The sequence below is a fragment of the Gymnogyps californianus genome, chromosome 2 (genome assembly GCF_018139145.2).
Source record: "Gymnogyps californianus isolate 813 chromosome 2, ASM1813914v2, whole genome shotgun sequence".
Lineage (NCBI taxonomy): Eukaryota > Metazoa > Chordata > Aves > Accipitriformes > Cathartidae > Gymnogyps > Gymnogyps californianus.
In genome coordinates this window covers 8,515,906-8,528,786 of record NC_059472.1, presented here as the reverse complement: position 1 = coordinate 8,528,786, position 12,881 = coordinate 8,515,906, and the positions used below count along the sequence as shown (strand labels likewise).

At 43.6% G+C, this 12,881-nt stretch overlaps 1 protein-coding gene across 4 annotated transcripts in view; it reads left to right on the top strand.

The window, feature by feature from the left end:
* CCN4 (cellular communication network factor 4) overlaps positions 1–12,759 on the top strand; it is a 36,014-nt gene extending 23,255 nt beyond the window's left edge. The window contains exons 2-6 of one of the 4 annotated variants that reach the window (XM_050892565.1): positions 5,576–5,651; positions 5,797–5,832; positions 9,619–9,876; positions 11,677–11,870; positions 12,383–12,759. In XM_050892565.1, the coding sequence (XP_050748522.1) occupies positions 5,576–5,651; positions 5,797–5,832; positions 9,619–9,876; positions 11,677–11,870; positions 12,383–12,682 (864 nt within the window). In that variant the 3' untranslated portion in view covers positions 12,683–12,759. Of the gene's footprint in view, positions 1–5,575; positions 5,856–9,618; positions 9,877–11,676; positions 11,871–12,382 lie in introns of all 4 variants that reach the window. The other 3 variants (XM_050892563.1, XM_050892564.1, XM_050892562.1) reach the window with 3 other exon arrangements.
* Positions 12,760–12,881: the final 122 nt, after the last annotated feature.

The following is a 12,881-nucleotide window of genomic DNA, read 5'->3' as shown; positions in this document are numbered from 1 at the left end:
GCTTGTGCTGCCTGAATAGTTCAGCCAGTAGGTGGAACCAGGAGAAAGCAGATGTGTCGTCTGGCAGAGAGACAGTACAAATGCACAACCCTTTCCTGGGAGATACACCCCTAGGTGTCTCCTTAAAGTTGTGTTTTTAACTCCAGTGTCCCTGTTTAGGACAGCCAAACTGCAAATTCTGGAGGTATTTCTAAACAGTGACAGGCTGATGCTGTCAGGCCTTGGTGCATGAACTCCCACCGGTAAGGATGTTTGGGTCAGTCTGCAAATCAGCTGGTTTGATCACATAGTAGTAAGGAGGACATTTTAATAAAGATTTCTTCACTGACCGTTTTCTCTTGTGAACGTGTCAGAGATGGAGGACAGGGGATAATCCAGATCACATTGTATCCCTCCATCAATGACATCTGGCATTTGCTCAGAAAGGCAGTATCAGAAATGTAGGTTAAAAATATTACTTTAATGTGTTCTACTGTGGGAAATTAAAAGGAATCTGCCCAATGGCACGTGCCCTGCAAAACACAGCTTGTGCAGCTAAGAGTGAGCTCCAAAGTCCTTCTTTTAGAGCAAATTACCACCAAGGAGAAAACAGCAGGAGGTGATAAGGTGCTATGGTTTGAGCAGACCTCTATCTGCCGACTTCTCATAACCATTTCCCCAGCTCTGCCAATAGCCAGAGGAATTGAATTTAGAAGTCACCGTCCTTTCTGGACTTTTTCCCATCAATAAACTGGAGGGGAAGAACATGGATAGCTTCTCCCTACCTTCACCCAGCTCATTGTGATGAGAAAAATACTTGAAAGAAAAAAGCTTTAAGAGTAAGATCTTGCAGCACTGAAACAGTGAAATCAATACACATGAACATATTTTTAAACACCTGTAAAGACTGGAAGCAAAGGAATATATTGCAATGCATCTAGGGCTTTGCTGCTTAAAAGCAAAGCTGGAGGTTTCCTCATGCATTATGTAAAAGTGCTGCTATATATACAGCTGGCTTGCAATCTGGACTGTATACACTAATTTCAACACTGTAGCTTGGTCTTTTCAGTTTGCAAAACTAAAACAAACTTAAAATTACACTATTTTTCAGCAAATTGAAAATATACTTTGTCAGTAGGTAGAACATGCTGCTAAAATGCTACTATCCATTTTGTATCTTTAAGACTTGGATAGTAAAACTCATGTCTATTAAAAATATTGAGTTTGTGGCCATGGCAGGCAGTGAGTAATTTTTTATTTTCTCCTTCTCTCCTCTTGAATGTGAACACAGAAATTAGCTGGAAATTGTTGCTAGCAAAATACTATTCTCTGCAGATGCAAAAAGAAAGTAATTTTGGAGCTTGCCAAGCATAAATCAGGAGCAACTTTAATAGAGAGTTATCAGCCATGCCAGGGTGAGAAAGGCTTCATCTTGTTTTAATGAGTGTGGGCTTGTACCTCCAACAGCAGCAGAATTAGAGCTCATAAATAACTTGTGGTGGAATATTTTCTCCTTAACATGCAAGATAAAAATTCTGCAGACCTCAAGATTGAAGAGTAATTATACAAAACAAGTTAATTATCAGTACCTGGAAAAATTAATTTCCTAGCAGGCACATTCTTTTATCTTTCTGACATTTTAAAATAAACTTGTCAAATCCCCACCATTGTGCTTTTTGTTGTTAAGTTTCTCTTCACTCTCATTTTGGATTTCTTACAAAATCATTGTCCTCCTATACATTACATTGACCCTAAAAACATGATTCCTGAAACCTTAACTTACATGGGTGGTGGTGGTGGTGGTTTTTTTGTTTCTAGTTAAGGATGGCCATTGATGAAGGCTATTACAGTGTGGTTTCCTGTGTTTTTATTGTGGTATATATAAAGTATTATTCATGATGTCTTAACCATCATACCTATTAATAAGAAAGTGTCTATATCCCAAAATGTTCTTGCACATTGAAGTAGTAGGGCTGAATAACTTTTCCAAAGGGATTTAGATATTCCAGTGATGACAGCTGACCATGGAAAAGGAAAAGCCAAGAATTTTATAAATCTAAAGAATTGTTTCTCCCATAGCAAAGCTCTGAGGGACTTCGGAGGGGAGAGGAGGAGGGCCTGGAAGCTGTACAGATTGTGCACTTGTTCTAGTGTCCAGTGGACAACAATTTCCAAAGACTGGGTTTTGGTTGGGTGGCGACGGAGCTTAGGACATGATGCTGCTTACATCTCTCCATGCCTTCCCTTTTTGTAAAATAGGGGAGTCATAGTATTTTGACGCCTGTCCACACTGATTATTTGAAGATGCTCAAGTAGCCCACACTAAGTGTCCTTCCTATGGCTTACTCAGCCATACCATTGGACACTTCAGCTGGCATGTCCAAGAACTACAGCAGCTAGTCACTGTAAGGACACTTGAAAAGCTTCCTTGGTCAGTTCAGGCTTTAGGAAGGGCTGTTAAATAATTTACTCTAAATTCCTGTCTATCACAAGCCACCAAATGGCTCCCAGCTACTCAGTCCCTTACAAGAATTCAGCCTCAGTCCTTCACATATTAACTAAAACCATAGGACTAGCAGGGCTTATTTGTTCCTCTTTGCTCTGTGTATCGATTCACAGACACTTTCATATCCACACAGGGTAGAAACTGTTTGCTTACTCATGTTGACAATAGAAACAAGAGACTGTGGAGGCATTTACTTACAGGGTTGGGCCATGGCAATGGGCTCTTTAAATAGCTGTGTGACTTTTGTCTGTGTATCTGGATTTGATTATTGAGCATTTTTTTAATGATCAGCAACAAAGTAAATAGGTCTATTGCACTTGAAGAGGCCTCTCTTCTCAAGTTACAGATTGTTGCACCTACTCAAATTATTGTGAGTGGAATGAAAAATACTGCTATTAAAAGGCCAGGGCTTTTCATTGATCTGAATGTTCCTCTTTTAACAACTTTGGCAGCATCAAGGAGCCTTAAAGTGGGAGTAAATTATATTCGTATGTTTTAGTTTAAACATGAGTTTAAAGGTGATTTTAAGCCAACTTTAAGGGCAACTGTTTGTAAAGGGGGTCTTAATGGAATTGGGAATTATGCCCAGAGCAAACACATTTATTATGCCCAGAGCAAACACATTGCCTGTTTGGCAGTGATTAGCAATGTGTTAACAATTTAGTGTTCTAAATACAGGGTAACTAATTACTAAGATACTTAAATACACCTTCAGATACAGCAGTAGCAGGCTTAGGAATGTACTTTAATAAAATTTGAGTCTGCTAACAAGGAAGCTGTAGAAGACAGTAAAAGGGCTTTGCAGAGGTATCCTGATGGATAGCTCATCGGCTGTGGGATCACAACTCTTGGGGATGCTTTTCCCCACAAAGCCTTGGCTTGAGGCATTTTCTTCATGGAGAGGTGGTGGAAAGCCTTTTGTTTGAGACATCTGAAACTGTAAAGAGGACAAAACACTGGCGAATATATAGTCCAGTACAAGGTAGCCAGGAATGGATGGGATTGCCTTAGTAATTTCTAGACCTTGACTTTCCTTGTCTGAACTTTGTAGAGTTACACACTTATTCTTTGCAGCCCTCACATCTTGTCACCAGAAAGGGCTTCTGGACCGCATGTGCCCAAGCAGGGTCATGTTCTGGCTGCTGTTGATATAGCTTGTAAATAACCCCATTTGTTTCTGTGCCTGAGCTACTGCACCCTGCTTGACCAGCATGTGCAGCTCAGGTTTTCTCTGCAGTGATCCTGGTAGAAAAGGCACATCTTTGCTTTGTCACTGGGCTGATTTGCACCCTTCCTGCACCACAAGCAAGACTGGTGCTGTTAAATGTCATCCAGAGTTCGCTCTGCAGGGACTGGAGAGTGTGGAAGGCAATGAACCTCTGCCCTCTCTGGGTTTTGCTATGAGCTAAGGTACTCCAGCACTCCATTATCTCAGTAGTAGTGACCTGAATGTGTCTACTGGAGTAGCATCACTGCGTTACATGAAATCCTTTTTCTACCTTGATTTACCTTGATCAGATTTTTTTATCTGATTATCAGATTTTGAATTAACTTGCAGGGTTTTTTTTTCTTATTTGCCAAGGAAATGGAGATCAGGAAATGGAAACTTGGCAGTATCCTCCCCATAAAAGTTTTCCTTCCTTGCTCACCGTGCTGGCAAATATTTGTGCACAGCTAATGGGAGAAACACTAACATTATGAAGCGTCACTTACACTCATCTGACTTACAGGTCCCACAGTGACTCCATGTAGGACAAAAGCATGTGCCACAAGGTGTAGGTGGAAAATCATTGCAGAAATATCCCAGTTGTTTGACTGTGTGGGCGAGGGCAACATCATGGGAACTACAGTGTGAGACTTGGAAGAGCCCATCACAGACAGACCTAAGAGCCTCATGACTACTTTAGGATTCACAGAGAGCATTTCTGCTGAATATGGTAGTCTGGACACTGTGAAGGATGGATAAGGGTGGTTGTCAGAGTACTTAGAGGAAATAAATGACGCTTTAATTTTTTTTGTTTTTTTTTTTAAATTCTGATTTTTTAACTTTTTTAAAGTGTTATAGCCATAGTATAGCTTCATTGCTTAGGACTGGGACTCTGTCAGGGAGCTGAACTGCACGTGTGTTTTGTTATAGGGGTGGAGACAAGCAAAACATTTTTCAAACAGAGGTGGGTGAACTTGTGCATCACAACGTTCACAGCCAGTTAGCCAGGTTTTGGTTTCAGAGGTTATCTTTTCCTTTCTCTAACCTCATCTCTATTCAAGTCAAAGGGCTAGGACATTGTAAGGTGGCAATTGTTGTGGTATTAGCAGTATTGCAAGAGACTAAATGGCCAAGACATCCTCAGGAGGTCCATGATGGAGTGCTAGGCCTGTGGGTTTCAGATCATCCTCACAACACAGAGGTTCATGACTGGGTGTCTGTGAGGATGATGGGCTCACAGGCCTGCTGCCAGTCCCCTCGCGGTTTTGTCGGATCCTGTGTTTTGGTTGCAAGACCGACACAAATATGGATAAGCCTGAGAAAGACAAGGCCAAACAGGGCCACATGTGCTTTCAGACTGCAACACGATGACCTTTATCTTGCTTGGTGACCTGAAGGGCAGTGACTGCTGTCCAAGGAAGCCTTTGAGTAGCCAAGAGGCCCTAGAGCCATCTCTCAATCAACAAGGACAACAGCTATGGGGTGGCACAATCCTCTGTCAGAGCCAAGCACCACAGGGTGACACAGACTGGACACATGTCTCACCTTCTTCTCATGCATCAGAGGGGTTTTGACATGTTCCTACACAGAGAGAGACCTCTGTTTAGAGAGGAGAGGTCTAGAAAAGGCTGAGCACCATCAGGCTGGGGCTATGCAGTTTGGATGCTAGTCCAATCTGCAGAGCATTTGCCCTCAGCTGGTATCTGAAAGGGTTTACAAGACAGCAGTGACCGCTCCCTTTCCATGTCTCTTTGACATTTATTCTTTGGTTTCCTTGCAGTCTCTTTAGACCTGAGGGGATTTTAATTGAGGACTAATCACCACAGGGTTCACAGCCCCCTTTTCTCTGGAACGCTCTCCAAGCTGTGTTTCTTTGTTTGTAGGCCATTGCCCAGACCTCCACCACCATGACCCCCACCGTCCCTGCCATGACAGAGGCCTACACGCGGACTCAGTACTGTAAGTGGCCGTGCGAGTGTCCAAAGTCCCCACCTCGGTGCTCGGTAGGCGTCAGCCTGGTCACAGACGGCTGCGACTGCTGCAAGATGTGTGCCAAGCAGCGTGGAGAAAGTTGCACTGAGGCCGACACCTGTGATTTCCACAGGGGCTTGTACTGTGACTACAGTGGAGACAGACCTAGGTACGAAATAGGAGTATGTGCACGTAAGTGATGTACATATATTTTTGACTTAGATATACATTGGCTGCTCCCCTCAGTCTGAGCAATGGTTGAGGTTTATCTCATTAGATACCTGGCTGTACGCTCATCAGCTCCTCCATTCATCATTTTCCATTTCCTTACAGCTGTCTTCATTCTCAGGGCAGTTGGCTGGATGAGAAATGACATCTGAATTCTTGCTCTTTGAGTTGGCTGCAGCCAAGAGCAAGGAGCAACCAGCATTTGAAGGTCTTCAGATTTGCAAGTAGATGATTCTGTATTCCCCGTAACAGGAGGATGTGCTGTAGTGGGGTGGAGATGAAGGAAGGATAGGTATGCAGCTGGCTTCAAAGACAAGCAATGTGGGCGTCTACAGGAAAACCATGACGTTAAGGAGACACTTTTGGCTTATTCCCAATAGTGGATCCCTAGGAAACGTAGCACATGGTATCCTGTCAAGAGGGTCAGGGATGAGTCATCTCCTAGCAAAGTTTCTCAGTGACAAATTGAGGTCTGAGCCTTAATCTTACAATGGTTTCAGTCACGTTGGCTGCCATGAAACAGAAGGATTTCTTCCTGCCTGTCATAACAAACTCTTGGTGGGATAATTCATGTGATTGGAATGTTTTTATTCAAGAAGAGGAGGAAAAAGAAATGAGGTAGTGTTTTGTGTGTCAAGGATATATTCACTTGTTCTGAGATCTAGAACATAGGGGGAATCTGATCCGCTCATAAATAACTGAAAATCGTTACTCCGGGAATGATTAAAAGGGAAAGGATCATGGGTACAACCACACAGATAGCTGATCAGAAAGATTGCTGACTGTTTAGCAAGTTATTAGAACATATTGGTTATGGCTTTAGATTCATAAACAGGAAAAAGCCATTTAGAGGGAGAGTTTTCTAGGCTGGAATATAGCCATGAATGAGGTACTAATAGAAAATGCAAAAGTGGAAGGAAACGTGGAGGAGAGCTGATTGTGAGATGAATAGATAGAATAACTGATCCACAGGAAGGAGAAGAAGGAAGTTTGCAAACAGTGGGCTTCAATAAACTTAGAAAATCAGCAGAAGTTTCACAAGGGGCAAGTCTGAGGAGTAAAGAGGTTCAGGGTAGCTAGCAGTTCCTCACAGAAATGATACTAGGGGTTGCTGTTCCTCAGCAGAAGAAGGATGGGAAGTGTAGTTAGAAATGAACGTGGCTTTCCATTAGATCAGCCACAAAAAAAAAAGCATTCAAAAAGTGCAGCCTAACCAGATTTTTGTAGGATATGGGCAAAATAACAAAAGAAGGTATGTGCAAGGAGCTGTAAGCTTAAACATTGGTTTTCAAGATTAGAAAAGATCCAGGGTTAAGAAAAGAGAATATGAGATCATTCAAATGTATTGTCTGGAGTGTGTGTGTAGCATTCATGGGAGGTCTGTAAGAACAGGTTAGACAAACATCTGTCAAGAATGACGCCATTACAGCTGGCCCTACGTTGGGAGAAGAAAACAAGCTGGATGTTGTCTTAAAGATACCTCAGCCTTCCTAGGCCTCTTTAAAGACCTTCACGTTGTTTCACGTTTATTTATTTAAATGCTTGCTTTCTTAGCTGGATATTTTTTGGGTTCTGTAGTCTTCCCATACATCACAGGTATTCAGTATGCCTGTGGCAACAGCACTGTGATGTAGGAAGACTGATCCCCAGCTTCCCCAGTGAGGTCTGGAAGGATTTCCAATCTGCACTTTCACATCCCTACTGCCATGACAATATATCCCCTATCATGTGACATTTATGGCTATATGGTGAGGGGCATTGTGGTGTGCACAGCTGAGGGCCATCGGAAGTAGGTGTTTCCATGGTTAGGAAGTGAAGCAGGTTGTCTCTGGCTGCCATAGAAAGCTGTGGTCTTCCCCTTGCTTTCAGCATCCAGGTAGATGCACACGACAGGTTCTGCTGACATGTTCTTTCTCGTGCACTGGGTCCTATATAGGCTGCATCACTCCACTCTGAGTACACCAGCTACTGGCCTGACCACAGGGTGAGTGAAGGCAAGAGTGGGACTCCTGTCCTGGGTGTTGGGGACTAACTGCTGTGAGGAATTTTCTTTGCACCTGGATGCCAAAAGCTAGGTCTAGAGAATCCAGTGCATGCAGAACTACCGAAACAATATAATTTGTGGAAAATAAAGATCCTGAAAGAGCTAGGAAGTGGTGTTGGGAAAGGGAATGGGGTGAAACCGTGGGAGATTCAGGCTGTATCTGGACTGGCATGCTGCGGTGCGTGCCAGGATCTGGTCACCCAGACATCAGACAGGAGCCTGCTGGGAGTCACTACAGCTCTCCCTTTGTTGTTGGCTTTTCTCTGCACCAAAGCAGAGACAGCAGGGTGCTGAGCACGTGCCCAGGTTGGGGAGACTGGCATTGTGCATGTGGGGCTAGGAATAGGGATGTGCTCCCAAATTGCCTAATTTAGATGCAGATTCAGCGAGGTTCTGCATGAAGGTATTCAACAGCCCCTTTATCTGTGGTTGGGGATGTTCTCATGACGAACCTCTTGATGTATGAGACCTGCAGGAGGCTGAGTTAACACAGTCCAGCAGGGATATGCAGGTAGCAAAACACCAGGAAATACAGCATTTTCTTGAACTGTCGTAATCCATGTGCACACCTAGAAGTTTAACTGAGTTCTCAGCTCCGGCTCCAGCACTGAGTGAGGTGTCTTCAATACAAAGGCTGAAGCATTATCAAAATCAGAGCTGAGCATGAACTGGAGATCTGGATCTGTGCTTCGAATTCCAACAACCTTCATTTTTGTGCAGAAGAAGGGATTTGCGTTTGATGTTTTCATTCAGCCCATTCTAAAAATAGGAAGCCTTTGCAGAATTTTAATCCAGCATTTCAATTTGTGTAGGCCCTGAAGCAGCCACATTGCAGCTCCATTTCCAACCAAACTTAAAGCTTAAGCAACCTGATCTGTGCATGCACACTGCCTCCGTGTGACCAAACAAGAAACTGAAGTTTGAATTTCCCATTAGAAGATTTCTGCCACTGGTTCCAAATAACTGTCCATAACTTTGAAACAAAAAAGTTGCTACTTCTTGACTCAATGTGATTCCTGTTCACGAGCAATCAAAAAGCTTGATTTTTTGTGATTTTATTTAAAATTATGCTTCAAATACTAATTTTCATGGCTTTATAATGTGTTACTTCATTTTCCAATAAAACTGTTATATGATAAACTGGGTGGGATCTACTTGCCTAAATATAGCAATCCCGTGCCATTTTAGGTGCTCCTTTGCTACCTTGGCTGTCCTCCCCCTTCTGCTTCAGACGGGTACAGGTGTTGTGAAGAGCTGTGTCATATTTGCATCTCCCTGTAGTCCTCTCATATGTCCCTGAAAATCTCAAATTTCACTCAATATCTGTTTTCATTACTTTGATTGCTCCTACTGTGAATAACTTTTACCAGCATGCCATGAAATGATTTTTTAAGTGAGCATTTGTGGAAAAAACTTGTTTTATTTTCTAACTTCTTTTTTCCATGAAGGATTAAAAGATTCTTTTTTTTGCTGTGATTCAGAATGAAAACAGTTTCCTAGACGGTGTGACCACATTTGGCTCAGCATCACACTGAACACATCACCCTGCAGCACTGCCATGTCTCCGCGTCGGCTCCGTTAGCCCAGGGAGCAGCTTGGTAAAGAAACACATCAGCACTGTTCATTGCCAGCATTATTTTAATGGTGCTCTGTGTGTCTTTCTCTCTTTTTCTTTCCTTTCAGAGATTGTCGGTGTAGGATGTGTCCTCAATGGAGTCAGGTATAACAATGGGGACACATTTCAGCCCAACTGCAAATACAACTGCACGTGCATTAATGGGGCTGTGGGTTGTATTCCCATGTGCACAAACTCACGTCCTCCTCTTGTCTGGTGCCCAAACCCAAAGCTGATTAAGATGGCAGGGAAGTGCTGCGAGCAGTGGATTTGTGATGACTCCAAGAAAATCAGGAAGACGTCTCCGCGCCACATCTCCTCTGCAGGTATGGTGGAAGTGAGGTGGACTTCTCCTTTGTCATCGGGCAACTGAAGTCAGAGTTTACAACCAAAGTATCAGCTTGTACTGCCAGACCCGGCAGGCATCTGGTCTTTGTGTGAACGAGGCACAGAGACTCCTATACAGCATGTAGGGAAGGACAGGACATGCAAACACCAGTGGTGTCCTTGAACTCCTTAGCAGCAATATGAGATCCATCAAACATGCTTGTGTGACAAAGCCCCCTTTGAAGCACACATCTGCTGGCACTTTGAAGATGTCACAAGTCCTTTTTACTTCAGCTTTTTTTTTTTTTTTTCAGTCTGGGCCCTCTGGAAAACAGAATGGGCTCAGTTTAACTTGGGACTGAGGCTTTCTGTCTGGGTTATATTGCCTTAGTAGTATGATTTTAAAGCCCCTGTATCTTAGTAGTCCCAAACTTACGTAACACCTTGAAAACAGTTATTGTGGTGGAAGTTTCACTGCCAATTGGGGTAAATTGTCTTTACGTTAGTATAGTTTTTTAGCAATTCTGGACTGATGACATTATTAAACTACCTATTTTATGTATCACATAGGGTATCTTTCCTCATGTTCACATTCATAGAGAGGATCATATAGCCCTCTGCACAGAGGTGGTACCATTTGACTCAAACATGGTCCCAAATGCTTAAGATGGGCTCACCTTCCCATATGTCTTAAATTTATCCTCATAACACCCTGTGATGCAATGTAGTGACATTAGCCACATTAGCTTCATATTTTAGACTATCTCACAAAAGCCGATCTCAAGGGGACAGAGGATGCTTGTTGTAAACCAGGATTTTGGTTCCTTGATGGTAAGGGTTTTTTTCCCTGGTCTGTATTTTTGTTGCACAAAACAAAGCCTCGGTCTCCATTTTGTGGGTTAAAAACACCAGAGTTTAGCCCTTACTTCTTTCCCCGATAGCTTTGAACTGTGAGGTAGGTCTAAATTCAAAACATCTACTACTGAAATTGGCCTTATATCTTCATGGCCTGTGTCCCAAAATGGGCATAACACAGCTTTCCTTGCCTGACTTTTTCTCTTATAAGTAGAAGTCTTATAGAAGTGAGACTAGCATTTATTACATTTAATATAATAATTAATATAATACTAAATATAATAATGAGCAGGCTCAATGCAGCAGAGTTTCTATCAGAGTTTTGCCTGTAGGCTGTACTGTGAGTTGCAGATCAGTGGGGACTTTGGCCAAGGCTGTGAAGGAATCTGAACTGGGGTTGTCGGCTGCTTTCAAAACAGAGCCCACCCTTTCTTCAAGTGGCTGCCGAGCTCCCTGAGAGCTATTCAAGCTGCTCTTCCTCCCAGTGAAAGGCTGTGGCTGTTTCCCAATCCCCTCGGCGATCCAGCAAAGACTGTCGACCACTTTCTGCTACAGAGAATCAATTGAATGAGCTCAGAAATAAACCTTCATGGTGAGATCAGATCTCATCCCTTTTTTGCACCGGCTGGCGCAGGCTTCTGTAATTAAGTGTTTGTATTGTGGCAGCACCTGGGGGTCCCAGACAAGGACCCCCTTGTGTGAGGCTGCGAAGGGAAATAAAGAAATGAGCCTTGGCCCCGAGCGCTCGCAGCACTGGAGGGTCCGACACAAGTAGGTCAGCGGCAAAGGGGGTGGGATGAGGAGGTTCGCAGGAATGCTGAGCCACTTTGCTGTGATTTAATTATTTGGGTTAGTGGCCTGAATGTGTAATGAGCTGGGGGGAGGGTGTTTAATATGGAAAGCTGCCCCAGCTGAATAACGTGGGGTTAATCTGGTCTCTGCAGCGTACGAGGGAGAGGATGAACCCTGGCAGAAGAACTGCATCGTTCACACCTCACCCTGGAGTCCCTGCTCAAAGACCTGCGGGCTGGGCATCTCCACCAGGATTTCCAACGACAATGACCAGTGCCGGCTCCTGAAGGAAAGCCGCCTGTGCAACATGCGGCCCTGCGAGGTGGATATAACCAAGCACATTAAGGTGGGGATTGTTTCTTCGCGCACCCCTTGAGCTTTGCTTAGACACGGAGTCAGCCTTTGTTTGGCAGCATTCAGGCTTCTGAGGGGTGCACTTCTACATGGACTTACTGTGCTGCAGAGAGGTCAAAAATGTGTCCTCCCTGTGCTTCCACACACTGGTATGAAAACCTTCCCCTCAGAGCTTTCGTTCCAGCCAAAAGGTCCTTGCAAGGAAAGGCAAGCCAAGTCTGCTGTGCTGGCTGCTGGTTCGGACAGACCTGTGACTCGGCTAGCGGAAAAGCGATGGTGCACTACTGTCATGGCCATGAACTGTATTGTGCAAGTATCCTACTTGCAGCTTTTGGGTTCATATATCTAAACGTGTAAATCTGTCACACCCTCTAGATCAGGGCTGTAAAATGCTTCCTAAAACAGCTTTAAAACCCTTTAAATATCGGGAAGGTGGTTTGTATGTCCTACCTGTGTCAGCAATGAATATTAACCTGTCACTTTTTCTGTTCTTCTCTGATTTAGCCTGGGAAGAAGTGCTTGGCTGTCTACAGAGCCAATGAACCAATGAACTACACCATCTCAGGATGTGTGAGCAAAAGTCCATATAGACCCAAATATTGCGGCGTCTGCACGGACAACAGGTGCTGCACACCCTACAAGTCCAAGACTATTGAAGTGAGGTTTCAGTGCCCAGATGGAACTGAGTTTTCCTGGAAAATCATGTGGATCAATGCTTGTTTTTGCAACCTGAACTGCAAGAACCCCAATGACATCTTTGCCGACTTGGCTCATTACCACGATTACTCTGAAATTGCTAATTAAATTGGCTGAATGCTGGAATTGACCCTTTGCTCTGATTTTACAGAGGTTTTAAAATAAAAGGAGAATCTTCATCCAGTGCCAATGTACCATTTGTTTTTTCCTGAGTTAGGATGTTAAATCTCCTTGTTTTGCCACACTGTTTTTAGAGAGGCCTTGAACAAGCAGGATTTTCAACTCTAATAGACCTCTATCCATTAAC